The 15,045-nt window shown below is 26.0% G+C and overlaps 1 protein-coding gene across 1 annotated transcript; it reads right to left on the bottom strand.

Moving 5' to 3' along the window:
* Window positions 1-1,212: 1,212 nt before the first annotated feature.
* Window positions 1,213-2,073, bottom strand: LOC135924886 (RRP15-like protein). Its single transcript, XM_065460013.1, has 3 exons — window positions 1,715-2,073; window positions 1,503-1,674; window positions 1,213-1,421 (listed from the first exon to the last, which is right to left on the bottom strand). Exons 1-3 carry the CDS (start codon window positions 2,065-2,067, stop codon window positions 1,272-1,274), a joined length of 675 nt encoding a protein of 224 aa, XP_065316085.1. The 5' UTR covers window positions 2,068-2,073; the 3' UTR covers window positions 1,213-1,271.
* Between the last annotated feature and the right edge of the window lie 12,972 nt (window positions 2,074-15,045).

The raw sequence follows: 15,045 nt of genomic DNA, 5'->3' as shown, positions 1-15,045 counted from the left end.
TTGATCAAATTATTTTAATAATTTGATTTTTCCATATTATTCAAAATTTATCATATGTTTGGCTTTATTCATAAATATTTGAAACTATTTATAAATATTTGAAACTATTTATAAATATTAAAAATTATTCATAAATATTTAAAATGATTTTTAAGTATTTAACAAATGTTCCTTATGGAACATTTTATTTTTTTAAAATATTTCTACATCTACAGATCATTTTTATATATTATAATAAATAATCTAATTTTTCAAGAGTTTGATTCCCAATATGTTTTAAAAATCTTTTATAAATGAAAACCAATCACAATTTTTTAACAATAATGATCAAAGATTCATTCAAAATATTTTTAAGATTCTTTTATACTCTTATTTTTGAAAATATTTTTTTAAAAAAATTAATTTTTAAATAGAATAATGTTTTTATTATTTTACAAATACAAATAATTGATTCGTACATTCAAAAAGAAGTACTTATATTTTCTTTGTGAATATTAAAATGCACAAAAAATATTTCTCCAAAATTGTCACCTTATTAAGCTGTTGCTTATTCATCTTAACCAAGAAAGAAAGAATAGGAAATATAATTACTTCAGGCCAATATTTTATAGATAATTTTAAAAACCCTCTAGACTAGTTCTGACTGAATGTTTTCAATAGTTGCCACTTTTTTCTAAATCTTAAGATTTGGCATAGGTTCTTTAATCAACCTTAACAATCATTTTTTCTTTAGTGTTAAATAATGAATTAAGTTAGATAAAGTCTAGCCTCCTTTGGTCGATTAAGAATTCTTGCACAAGTTGCCCAGTTTGGCACATTTTTTGTCAGGCTCAGCCCAGTATAAATTTTTTTAAAAATTTGCCAGGCCCATAAATTTTTTACTAAAAATAAGGCTTGTCCCATTAAAGTTTTATGAAAATTCAGCTCCAGTACATTAAATTTTTTTAGTAAAAATTTTCTAGCAATCATATTTTTAATATATATTTAATGTTTTCCTAACGTCAATTAAAGCTCTTTTATCTCATTTCTATAATCAGCCTGCCTGATATTTTATGAATAAATTGGCTGGCACAGCCCAAAAAATTTTATACACAAATAATGCAAACTATTAAATTCATTGCCTAGCCTGCCATAACTTTTTTCTTCTTCAATTAAGTTAGACTGCTAGGAAGTACAATAAAAGTATTTTTTTTTACTAATATAAGAAAATTATTATATACTCTAAATCAATATTCATTTACATATATCTTGTGTTACAATAATTCAATTTTTTAATATGATATGTCATCAAATTTAGTCTCAACAAGATTTGGATCATTATCATTGAATAAAAAATTTTCTTGTAGTGCATCCCATGAAGGCTCATCTTCATCATTTTTAATTATTTTATTTGTTTCTAATGGTGACATGAGTGTGCTATTCTAATTTGTTTTAATGAATATTATATTCCCAATTTAATATGAGCACAAATTTAAAATTTTTGTTAGCAATAATTTATAAACCTTTTTATTTTTTGATTTTGGTCCATTATCTTTGAGCAAATCTAAAAATGAACCAAGTGAAACTGAGGATAAAACCTTATCTTCCTTGTAAGATAGTCCTTTTGTATCTGAGAGCTTATCATCAAATATTTTCTTTTGCTGTGAAACAGCATTGAATAAATTAACAACACCTCTATAAATTAACAAATAGAATAAGAAAAGCTAATTATTACTTAGTGGCTATATTTGCCATTTTCTTGTCAAGCTCTTTATTTATTCCACAGGTAGAAAGAAGTAATTTATGCTTTTTTTTAATGCTCAACTTTTCTTTGTCCCCTAAATCTTCATCTATATTGTCTACCTTTTTTTCATGATTATCTTTTCTCTTTTTATTATTTAAGGCTGATTTCATTATATTAGCCCAACGTTCATTTTGGGAAATCTTAGGCGCCAAAACTTTAGCTTGTGTTGTTTCATTATAGTCATCTGAATCCGATGAAGAATCATTATTGAAAGGCAATTGTTTTCTACGTTTCTTATACTTGTGATTACTTTTAAATGTTACACTTGATTCTTTTGCGATCATGTTAAATAAATACACATCTAGACATGACATCTGACATATAATACATTTGAAAGGCAAAGTAAATCACAACAATTGGCTTAACTTCTATTCCAATGCTATATTTTTTATCATAAGAATGCTATTATTAAGTAAATAAAGGAGAACATAAATTTTATCGAATAGAATATTTGTAATACTATTGATCCAAGTTATTTAATGTATTATCGAAGGAGAGTTCCGTGTCAAATTATGGTGGATTTTTTTCGCCCAAATATTTTTAGCCCATCAACTTAAAAAATTAATATCTGGATTGTGAAAAATTTCTAACATATTCAAAGATGATAAAATTTGTTCAAGATTTTTCCTTTCCTTTCATTTCATTTCATTTCCTTCCCTTCCCTTCCCTTCCCTTCCCTTCCCTTCCCTTCCCTTCCCTTCCCTTCCCTTCCCTTCCCTTCCCTTCCCTTCCCTTCCCTTCCCTTCCTGATCCATTATATCTCCAAGACTCCTACACAATTCCCTCTAGATCTAACTGAGCTAATGCTGTCATCCTTTAATAACTAAAATACAGCTTTTGATTTTATATGTTAATATATCACGTTTAAATAATTTTTTTACCTTCTTTTACTTTGTCGATTGATTTTTATTATTTTATTTATTTCTCATCATAATATTATCTATTAACTTAATAGTTTCTTTTATAATTTTGTTAATACTTTGATTGATTAATTTAAAATTGATAACTTTGATAAATGATTGCTTTTTTAATTATTTCCTATTAACATATTAAATAAATATCATATATAAAGGGCTGTAAAACAGTGACATCGCTTTGGGGAGGGGGCTCGCAGGGGCTCAAGCCCCCTGAAGCAAATTTTTTTTTTTAATGGCTCCTTAATATCTCCTTGAGCCAAAAATAAATGTTTTTAATTGCCCTCTGAATAATTTCTTTTATAATTCTATTGAGTAATATATAGATTTAATTTTAATAAAAAATTAATACGACAATCTTAATTTTTATTAAATGAATACTATTTTAATTATTAGATTAGATTATTACATATAAATTATATGTCAGTTTGCAATCAAATTCTATGTTAAAAATATAACAATATCACTCATTGAATATTAATTTAGCATTAACAGTTGAAGCTTAATTGACTTTTATTATTTAAATTATTATAACCCTAATTAAAATATAATCATTTATTAATTGAAAATTAATCATTTAATATTTTAACCGAGTTCAAAATCATTAACAGTTGAAGCTTAATTGTCTTTTATTATTTAAATTATTATATAACCCTAATTAAATAAATATAATCATTTATTAATTGAAAATTAATAATTTAATATTTAAGCCGAGTTAAGAATCTTGATTTTTAAATTTAATTATCATGTCTCTTCCTGAAATTATATTCAAAGTCCAAATCCAAATAAGTATAAGAGATTTATTTATAAAAAAGTAAGTAGACATATAGTTTATAATCCTCTATTATATATAATTTTTTATAAAATATTAGGTAAAATGCCACTTTTACAGAGGTTAATGATGCTTACTACCAAGTGAATGTATGGAAATATTTTTATACCAATCTAATTTGCTAAATACCGACCAAAATTTATTAAAATGTAATAAGACACTTATTATTTAATATATTAATACGGAATCACGTGGTCGAGTTCGGCCTTCTATATATCATCCCCCCAAGCAGTGTTTTAAACGCTACTTTTAAAAGTAGCGCGCTATCGCTACCGCTATTTTATAAAAAAAGTAGCACGCTATCGCTACCGCTATCGCTTTCAAATGAGTAGCGCGCTATTAGCTACTTTTTACGCTACTTTGATTTTTTTTAAAATATTTTTTTTTACGTAACTTTATTTCCACAAATAAAATATTGATATAAAAACATGACTATAATTTGTTACATATATATATATAATTTATTTATTATTGAACTTTAATAATAATAACATTTTGGTACTGTCATCCCCAAGTCTAGAGCGACGATCAGAAAGTATAAGCTTTGCCATACTATATAATCGTTCAGCACTAGCACTTGAGGGCAACGCAGTACTAAATTTAATAAACAAACTTTTTATATGAAAAAAATCATCAAAAATATTTAAATTAGTATTTTTAGATTTAAAAAAAGCATCTAGAGGTTCAATAATATTATTATCATTATTATTTATTTCAAAAAAATCGTCTATGGAAGGCTGCGGTTTCGATCTTGCTATAGTATCGTGGTTAGGCATGCCATTTTTTAACGTTACCGTCAGCCTATCAAATTGCCCTTTAGATTCAGTCAAATTAATTATGGCCAATTTAACTTGAAACTAGGATGAATGATAGCAGCTATTACATTATCATCATCATACAGATTTGGAAATCTAATTTATATCATCCTCTTCCTGTTCTCCATCTTCAATTCAGGAATATTACTAGTATTGTTATTATTATTATTTTCCCCAAATATTCTATATTATTTATATCATATTATAAAAAAATTATAATAAATTTAAAACCTGAAGGCCTTCAGGAAATTAGACCCATTATCCGTAATCATCTTACAAACCTTGTTTTGAATTTTGTAAGACCTATGGATTTCTGCAATAATATTGGCTAGAATGTCATAAGTCTGACAGCCAATTATTCTATTTAGAGCTAACGCTAGATTTTCGTTTAAGATTTTTAGGATAAATCCAATGTGCAGTTACTCCTAAATAAGCTCTAAAATATGACATATTATAAATCAGAAAATAAACATTTTTACCTTCTATTGTGAGTCCAGCAATCTGCCGTTGTACAGACGTAGGAGACATCTGATAGATTTAATATCAAGGATTATTTCATTTCCTTAAAGCTCTCCAAAATTCTTGCCATCAATGTCTGCCGGCAAAATATCTTGGTCCGTGGAGAAAAAGTGTTTATCATCTTTATAAAAGAATCATTATCCACCAAGGATAATGGTTGAACTGTATCTATTATAAAGTTCATAATGACTTTGTCAGCCAATTTTTGGGATACACCAGGTGTTGATGAATCCAAATTGGTTAATTTTGTTTGTATTAAATTTGATTTGGAAGTGGGTTTATCTTCTTCCATTACCCCAAAACTTTTGAGATATTTTTCAATCTCTTTACAATTTGAAGTGTGCACAGTCTAAAATTATAAAATACTTAGAATAAAAATTATGTAGGAGATAAGTACATAAAAATGATTGAAATAACTATTTTAAAATGTTTTAAATAATTTAGATAAAATTTATGAATATATAAAAAAAATATGATTGGTTTTTGATTTTAATTTATTTTAAAAATTAAAGATTAGCCTACACATTGATATTAAATTTGTTTAATATATTACCTTTTATATTTTTTTCAAATTAAAGCTGCTCGTATGATTTGAAGAGATAATTTTGCAGCACATCTTGCACCAAAACCGATATCCAATATTAATTTTTTCTTCAAGGTTAAAATATTTCTTGAATTTTGGGAAAGGATCATCTATATTTTGCTCATTTTCCAAAGAAATTTCAATATCTTCAACAATCTCACACATATCAAGATTTATAATGCTTAATATAAAATGTAATGAAATTAAAAATAAGATAAAAGCAAGGACATACCAATAACGGAATTTCAAAAATATATAATTTAATGAATGCGCGAAATATAAATTAAATACAGATTGCTATTTAACAACTGTTTATATCTAATATATAACAATAATGTATATTTTTAAATATAAATTTAAATTTCAAAATTATATTAAATAAAAGGATTATAATTTTAGATTTTATAAAAAATATATTTTAATAATTTTTGGATGTATTTATTATGTAAAATTGAAAGTAGCGAGCTACCGCTATCGCTATTTTTTAAAAAAAGTAGCGCGCTATAGGTACCGCTACTGAAAAAGTAGCGCGCTATTTTAACAACACTGCCCCCAAGAATGGAACCACCAAGTTAGAATAAGAAAAAAAACATGATCATTCCCGGGATTCGAACCCGGGAGCATAGGATAAGTAAGCCAAGCTCTTGCCTACTAGGCCATAGAGGCTTTCCAAAAATCACGATTTTTCAAATATATTATAAATATATTTGGTAGTGCCTATCCAAATGAAAAATGAACAAAATTCAAATTTGATAGATGGTACCTTATGGTACCAAGCATCATTAACCTTTTACAGACATATCTGACACTTATATAATATATTAAAGTTAATATTTTTAAAATTTTTCTAATAAATGCTTTTGATAATAAATATAAGTAACAATTTGCTTACAAATATTTAACGCCATCTAATTATTTACAATATATTAAAATTAAGCGTATTTATTCATCCTCAATGACATATAATATACCTAGACTGATGATTCATTCATTAAAAGTGTACATCAATACAAATCAGCTGGGGACGCCATTTTGGTAACCTATAAAGTAATTATTCTCATGTAAAAAGCTGTTATATATTTTCTAATTTTTTGGAATTAAAAAAACAAATATATATTATCCTAATTTTATGATTAAGATTGATGTTATTAATATGTTATTTTAAAAAAAAATTTCAATATTTGAAGATATTTGCCACTCATATTTTCCAAGTATATTAATAATTTATGATTGATATTTGATAAGGATTTGTTTTTCATTGTGGTGATCATTTCACCATTGATAGTTTTATTCCATCTGTTACGGGGCTACGAAGTTTAAAGGAAGGATCTATACCTACCATTTTCAAAATACCCATTCCTCTTCAGGATGTATGATTATAATATAAATATTTTATGTTCCTAACCCATGAGACATAGTCATTAGGAGGTAAAACATATAGGATTAAGTCCCCGAAAACTTTGATCTCCTTATAATTGAGTGTTTTAAGTTTTAAATAAAAAATATCACTTTTTACACTAATGTTAATATTTTTTTAAATGAGTTCCCTTTATGTCGAAAAACATAATATCTTATTTCCAAAGATGATAAAATATTCATATATATATTTATTATGAAATATTCTTCAAAGATAACAAATAATCTGAATAATACTATTACAATTTCAAACTCTATAAAAAAAATTGATCATAACTATGCTGCAATAACTATACCTTAACCAAAAAGGTTATGTCATTGTTCATCCCACAATGGGTGTAATAAATTAAATATATTTTCTTCTCTTTTTTACGTGTTTTTAGGAAGCTATTTTCTTCTTCTTTGGAATATATATTTGAGTTAAATTTTTAATACGAATATATTTTTAATATTATTATAAACTACTATTATTTTAATATTATTATAAACTACTATTATTTTAAGATATAATATACTAACTAGAGATGGTGCGACAATAATATATAAAATCTTAATTGCTTTCATGATATCACTCTGGTTCTTATTTTGTAGTTACAAAATGTTTCATTTCTAATATGGCATTTTTGCCGTGTAAATAACTCAGGCTTCAGCGTCTACATGAGCGGGAGGGGTAGGAACAGTTTGCATCCTATTTTTTTGATGGGGGTAGGGAGGTAGGCGGCTTTAATGGGGCTTATCTATTAAATTTTGAGATGAAATAGGACAAAATTTATTGCTGTAAAAATTAATGTATTTATTATAGAAGTATTAATATAAAATTCATGTACCAAATCTATATATTGCAAACAATCATACACTTTGTTTTCCAAATAAAACTTTCTGCTATCGTTTTAAATGTAATTTAAAAGGTTTAGATATTTCAGCAAGCTCATAATGCTATAATAATGAATTAATTGTAAATAATATAGGTTTTAATTGAATTTATTATCTAAAAAATAAATCCTTTATATTTACAAAATGTCGATAGTTGGTAGTATAAGTAGATTAATTTAAGTTACCCTTTATAAATTCTCTGAAAAGATTATCATTATAATTAAAAAGATGGAAATAATAATGGGGAAACATATCCACCAAAGGCAGTTTGAATTTTTTAGGGAGGTAGGTAAAGGTTTTTGAGGGGTGGGGGGGTTTCATCTACTGAAAATCCTGTCATTTAGACGCTGTCAGGCCTCAATATATTTACATAATTTCTCCTAAGGGTTTTTAATGTTTTTGTTTTATCAATTTATCTAACAGAATAGATTCTGATATGGGTTACCATCGTGAGTGTCATGGCTAAGACTGCAAATTAACCAGCATCTATTATTTGTGTGGCTATGTAATGTAAGATTATTACTACAGCTGCTGAGAGCATATGATCGCATATTTTAGATAAGCAATAATGACTGTGTAGTCGTTTATATATCATTAAAAATGGAAGATAATCTTTTAAAAATTTAATATCATCTCGATTACTTATCTAGCTTACATCATGTTATCTAAGAGGAAGCTCTAACCACCATAGAGTTTTATAATTTGGATTGGTCGTTTATATGCTCTTCTTCAAGAATTGTTGATTTGGTAAGGTCTATGAATTTTTTCTTATTAGTCCATTCTATAAAACATTGTCTAAAATGGTAATAGAGAGTTATATTAGTTTCATGACCTTTTGTCAATGTAAGTTGCTTATATTATATTATATTATATAGTTTTCAAAAACCATTATCAATTGAGGCATGTATATGAATTAATTAACCTTTTTTTATCATATATAATTCTTTAGACGGGAAATTTTTTTATATCAACAATCGAAAATATTTTATACTGTAATCAGGGGTTCGAACCGAACCGAACCGCAAAACCGGAATGAACCGTTATGATTTTCTGAACCGTAACCTTAACCGAACCGTTATGAAGAAAATATTAAAAGAGCGAACCGAACCGTTATAAATATTTTGAACCGGTTTAAACCGGTTCAAAACGGTTTTAAAAATAATTAATTTTAAATTATTAACCTAAATTTAAAATTTTAATTTTCCTGAAGTATATCAAAAACTTAATTCGTTAAAATTAGATATAGCAACTAGATATGATAGGTCCATATTGGGGATCAATATTCAATTTATAAATAACGGAAAAATAAAATTAAGGACTCTATGCATGAAAGTGATTAAAGAACGACACACATCAGAATATCTTAAAAAAATTATTCTAGATGTTCTAAAAGAATATGAAATAAAAATTGAGCAGATTTACACAATAACCACCGATAATGCAGCAAATATGATTAAGTTAATTAAGCTATTAATACTACACGATGAAGAAGATGATGAAGATGATGACCTTAACGATTATTTAATTAATGATGATTTAAATAATAATGATATAGATAATGACGATTTAAATAATAATGATATAATTCATGATGAAAATAAAGAACTTTTTAATATTGAAAATATTAATCTTGCACCAAATGCCAGATCCATATTAATAGGTATTAGATGTGCTTCACATACATTTCAATTAGCAATTAATGATTGCATTAAAAATTCAAATGAAATTGTCATTATAAATAAAGCAAGAAACATCTGCAAAAAAATAAGAAATCAGACAACAATGGGTATTCTCTCAAAATTAAATTTGAAAAAACCACTAATAGATTGTTGCACAAGATGGAACTCTATCTATTTAATGTTGGAGAGATTACTAGAGTTAAAAAGCTTTTGCCAAGAAATATCGCTCCAAAGCGATCGCGAAAAATGTTTATCAGAGAATGAATGGAAAATAATTAGTGACATATTAAAAGCTTTATATCCAGCTTATGTTTTGACAAAATATTTACAAAGTGAACAATTGACAATGGGCGATTTTTATGCTGCGTGGATCAAATGTCTCATGCAAACGAGTAAAGTAGACACTCCATTTGCCAGAATTTTTCTACGATGAAAGCACGAGAAATAAATTTCAAAAATGAAGTTTTTTGCTCTGCTATTTATCTCGACCCTAGATATAATGTATTTTTAACTTTTGAAGAAAGAGAGATCGCCAGAAAACATCTTTGTAAAACTTGGAACTTGATACAAAATCTAAATAATCAGAATATTGAAATTCTAAATACTATGCCTACGTGTTCGTATTCGAAGGATAATTTAGATGATGATTTTGAAGATTTATTAAAGTCGCATGAAAGTCTTAATAAGAATAATTCTCAGGGCATCGAAAATTATAATAAATGTATAGAAATAGAATATATAATTCGTTCATTTGATAATATAGAGAGATTAGAAAAAGATACTAATCTTTTGAATTATTGGGAAAATGTAAAGAATAGTATGCCAGAACTTTATAAGTTAGCTATAACTGTGCTAGCAGTTTCAGTTACGCAGGTCTCCGTAGAAAGAGCATTTTCAAGCCTTAAGTTTATACTCTCTGCCCAGAGAACTAAATTAAATCCTGAAATATTAAAAATATTTTAGTTATCCGTTCGAATTCTCTTTTTAAACCTAAATAGTTTAGTATACATATTATTTTATTCATTATTGTATTTACGCATGTTTGTTTTTATCTTATTTATTTATAAAATAAAAAAAAACTAATTTGTCTAATTTATATTTCCTAAATTTAATAAAAATATCTATTAGATTATCATGGATAAATTAAATAAGAAATTATAAACTAAAAAGATTTTTCTCTAAAATTAATATATACATGGTTAATGATTAATTTTTTTTAAAATTAAATTTATAAAAACCGGAACAAACCGAAAAGAACCGTTATAAATTATAAACCGAACCGATATGATTTTTTTTTAAAAAACCGAAATGGAACAAAACCTTTATAAAATTTTAAACTAAAAACCGGAACGAACCGAACCGTTATACTAAACGGTTCGAAACCCTGACTGTAATAAATAGATTTTGAATTAAAAAAAATTATTTTTAGAAATGTCTTGTATTATTTTAATGATTTATATGCTAGTTTATTTTGCATGCAAAATATAATAAATGACATTCAGAATAATTATTTAGAGTTAGTAAATTTTAAAAAGTATAATATATTAATATAAAACTCGGCCGAAGTCCGGACAAAAGCGGGCCGAAGGCCCGCAAATTGAGGGATATGGAGGGGGGCGAATCCCCCCATAAATTTTTTTAGAAACAACGCATAGCAAAAATGTGACGCTCAATATTAAATATTCTATCAAATATTTATATATCCCAGTCTATTATCACTTATATCATCAGATACGTGGGTACAACCCTGCTTTCAATGACAATTAAAAAGTACCTATATGACCTTTAACTTTAATGAATAAATAGAGATAATAAATCTATTCTCTATTAAAGAACATAATAATAATTATTCCGAACAATTAGAATATTCTATCAAATTATACTAATTATTCGATTGGAATACAATAAATATTGAAATAATTTGTACAATAAACAATAAATAATTTTGATCCGAATAATTTGTTTTATTCAAAAAATAATAAAACGTCGAATTTGTTACGATTAGAATTATTTACAAAGATCGAATATTCGATTTCTATGCCTTCACCAGATATAGGCCAAAATGCCTTCTAAACAAGCAGCCATAGGGGAAGGGAGCGGGGAAGGGGTAAAGGGAAATCCCTTTTTCAGAAATTTGCTGGTTCTCTTACATAAAATTATTTTTATAAAAAAGAATGAAAACTCAAAATTATTTTTATAAAATATAATATAGTCAGAGGCCAACAATAAGTGGACCCGAAAACCTTCAATAAAATGTATGGGTAAAAACCCACCTAACAATGTTCCCCCTTAGTAAATTTCTAGCTATACCTATACAACCAACTATTATTAATAACAACTCCCTTTTGTTATTAAAGTCATCTTATATTAAATTAGCCATGGACGAAGTGTCTGAAGCAATTCATTTTTAATGCACTCCGCCGGAGGAAGAGATGTTATCAGTAGTCTTTTATCTAATCTTATGAGACCATTCTTACTCTCTCATTCTATTATAAGCATTGACCGATCTTTGAATCTAATCATTAAAAGGAGCTACCTCTTCCATCAATTTAACTATTTTAAGGAGTCAGATTATTTGCTTTACAAAAGCCGAATTAAGCCCCCACCCCCTCTGTTATAGGTAATGTTATTAGAAGGATTGTCTAAATCTCTATTAACATAAAAGACATCTTATCAAAATTAGTGAATTTATTTCACTAAACTAATTAGGGTTTGGCATGAAGAGAATGGAATAGGCAGCTACACAGGAATTACTCTGGATAATCTACCTTAAAATCATCATTTTTTAAATTTGACATAAGAAACATTCAATACAATAAATCGCAATTATTCTATTGCAAGACCCTTAGAACTATATCTAGATTATTTTATATATATCCAGTCAAGCCATTGTACCCCAATGATATTACGATACGCCAAGCAAAGAATTTTATCAGCGCATTCACTCTGTCCATTTTTATTTTACTTAGCAATAAACAGTATTATATAAAATATAACAGATATGTGTAATATCGAACTTGACGTATATTTTGGATAATACCACAATCAGGTCACATCATCAAAATAAATAAAGTAGTGTATTTCAAAATTTCGACAATCCCAAAATCTAAAAAAATGTCAAATTCTCAACTTCAAATTTTTTCTACCATATTCTTAGTCTTTTCACCCTTATGATTAAATATAAAATTTTCTTTGTCAGGTCACAAATAAGAACATTTATAGGACATTCAATTATTTTTAGAACAAAATATTATTAATCTAATTTCCAAAGTAAATAACCTTTGCGAAAATTTTGTAACCAAGTCATCGCGAAGTCAATATTGCCAAAACAACGCTAAAGCAATACCTCCATATTTACTAATGGTGTCTATTTTATTTTGAAACGTTTATTTCTCCGACTATATTAGTTAAATAATATATATTTTTTAAATAGATTGAAAGATGTTTAAATAGATTATACTGAAAAAAATAGCTTGCCTCTCTAATGTTTAAATTCCCCTAGTAAAATAAATGTAGAAATAATGTAAGGATAAATAAACACTTAATCTGTATTTGTCTGGTGCTCTAATATATGAATATCTTCATTTTATTTTGATTTAGAATATTTTCTCTCTAATATTTTAATTGAATATTCTTTTTCCTTGTTGACGGACCTTTCTTTGACATATTTATTAATTTGTATTTTATTTATATATTTATTTTCAATAAAAATTTCTGATTTGTATTAATATTAATTCAATTTTTAAACAAAAAGGATTGACACTAGTTACAAATGTGTTTTTCAATAAAAAACGATTTATTTTTTAAATATCATTTTAAGTCCCCCCCCCCCCCCCCCCCCCCATATCCTCAAAAATGATATAATATATCACGATAACGACTATAATTCAAAGTTTTTAGAAAAAAGAATTTTTATAAAAAAAAGTGAAACAAAGTATTTTTATAAAAATCTAATATAGCGAAAGGCTTACAATAAGTGGGCAGATCTCCAATAAAATTCATGTGGAAAACCCACATAATAGTGCCCCCCCCCCATCTTCCCTTACCAAGATCTTGGTTACGCTTATGTTTTGTCTAAAAATTTATTTGTGTTCTTGTTCCAAATATTAAAACACAGGGAACTCAAACAAGTATCGAATCAATAATATCTTATATTATTTTACAATTATAAAGTATAAATCTTATAATTATTTATATAATATATTTATTTAATCACTATTGGGGAATAAAGACTATTAAACAAATTTTCATTGAGCCATCAAGAGATTAGAATTAAAGTAAGGAGGATATTAGAGATGAAGATAAAGGTTGTATAATAATAATCTTAGTATTAGGCAATTACTTGAAATTTTATTGACCAGAACTTTATTTTTATTTATTTAAATACAGAAAGAAGCCAGAATGGGGTGGTCAAAACTTCAAATGAATTAGAGCACTATTATATTAGAAAGTTGGGAATTATGTAAAAAGTAATAATGGAAGACATGTAAAAGTATGTGCATGAATTCCATGAAAATTGTTTTAAAATAGAAAAAAAATGTCTATGAAGGCTGAAATCTATTTTAAATAGAACTTGAAAAAAACCTAATCAAATTTTAATTAATTGTAAAAAAAAATATCATAAAAAAGCTTGTAATTTTAATTTTGTAAAGTATCATTTTTTATTTCCTTTCAAGTTTTTATAATATAAATTACAGATAATAATTGATATATTTTTTTTAATGAAGGATATAATATAATAAATGTTAATATTTTTATTTAAAAAATATTCATTATTATCACATTTCAATCAGGTTCTTTTGCTTTTTCTTTATTAACATTTAAAATTTCAAAGTCATTACTGTTTCATCGCAGAACGTAAATATGATTTAAGACATGTTAATCCTGAAAATGATTGTTTTAAAGTAGTACTTACGGGAACAGTTAATAGCATTTTAATAAACTTTACATACTCTGAAAAAATAGAAATAATTTTTTTCTTATTTTGTTCTTTTAATATGGTTGTGACGTCATCTAAAGAGTTTATTATATAATCTCTATGAAGTATTTGACTTTCCATTTCAAAATCATCTCCATAGATATTGAAACATTCCATCAAATTTTTGAATAGCAAATTTTTCCATATTAATTAAAAAATCTATGGTTTGCTGAAAATTTTTTATATTTGCAATTGTATTCATAAAAAAGTGGCCTATAATATTCTGTAACTGACATGGAAGGAAAGGACGATATAAAAAACTCATTCGAATCTTAAAGAGTTTTTTTTCCTGTCACTTTAAAATGTGCTCCACTAAATTTAATTTCCTTGCCCTTAAATTAACTTCTCTCAAAAACTTATCTAAACTATCTTCTTGTAGTTTTACATCTAAAACTTTGATGAGATTTTTATTTTTTATTTTATATTTAATATTTTGAATATGTAATGAAGAACTTTTAATTTTAGCATTTAAGACTATTCTCTCTCAAATATTATTATCATCATTAAGAAATAAAAAGTTTTCAAATTTGTATTTGGTGCAATAAACTTTTTCTCTTTATCAACCTCACTGCGAAATGTATTTATTATTTGTAATAAAGGTTTTCGATTATTTCATAATTGCTATCTATTCATTTTAAGGACATTATTCGCAT

The sequence above is a fragment of the Gordionus sp. m RMFG-2023 genome, chromosome 2 (genome assembly GCF_954871325.1).
Source record: "Gordionus sp. m RMFG-2023 chromosome 2, tfGorSpeb1-WG-v2, whole genome shotgun sequence".
Classification (NCBI taxonomy): Eukaryota; Metazoa; Nematomorpha; class Gordioida; order Chordodea; family Parachordodidae; genus Gordionus; species Gordionus sp. m RMFG-2023.
This window is presented reverse-complemented; position numbering and strand designations above follow the sequence as displayed.

Coding starts and splice junctions, on each gene's coding strand:
- LOC135924886 (XM_065460013.1), bottom strand. CDS start 2,067: ATGATCGCAAAAGAATCAAGTGTAACATTTAAAAGTAATCACAAGTAT. Junction 1,675..1,714: donor ATGGCAAATATAGCCACTAA/GTAATAATTAGC, acceptor GTTAATTTATAG/AGGTGTTGTTAATTTATTCA. Junction 1,422..1,502: donor CAAAATCAAAAAATAAAAAG/GTTTATAAATTA, acceptor AAAACAAATTAG/AATAGCACACTCATGTCACC.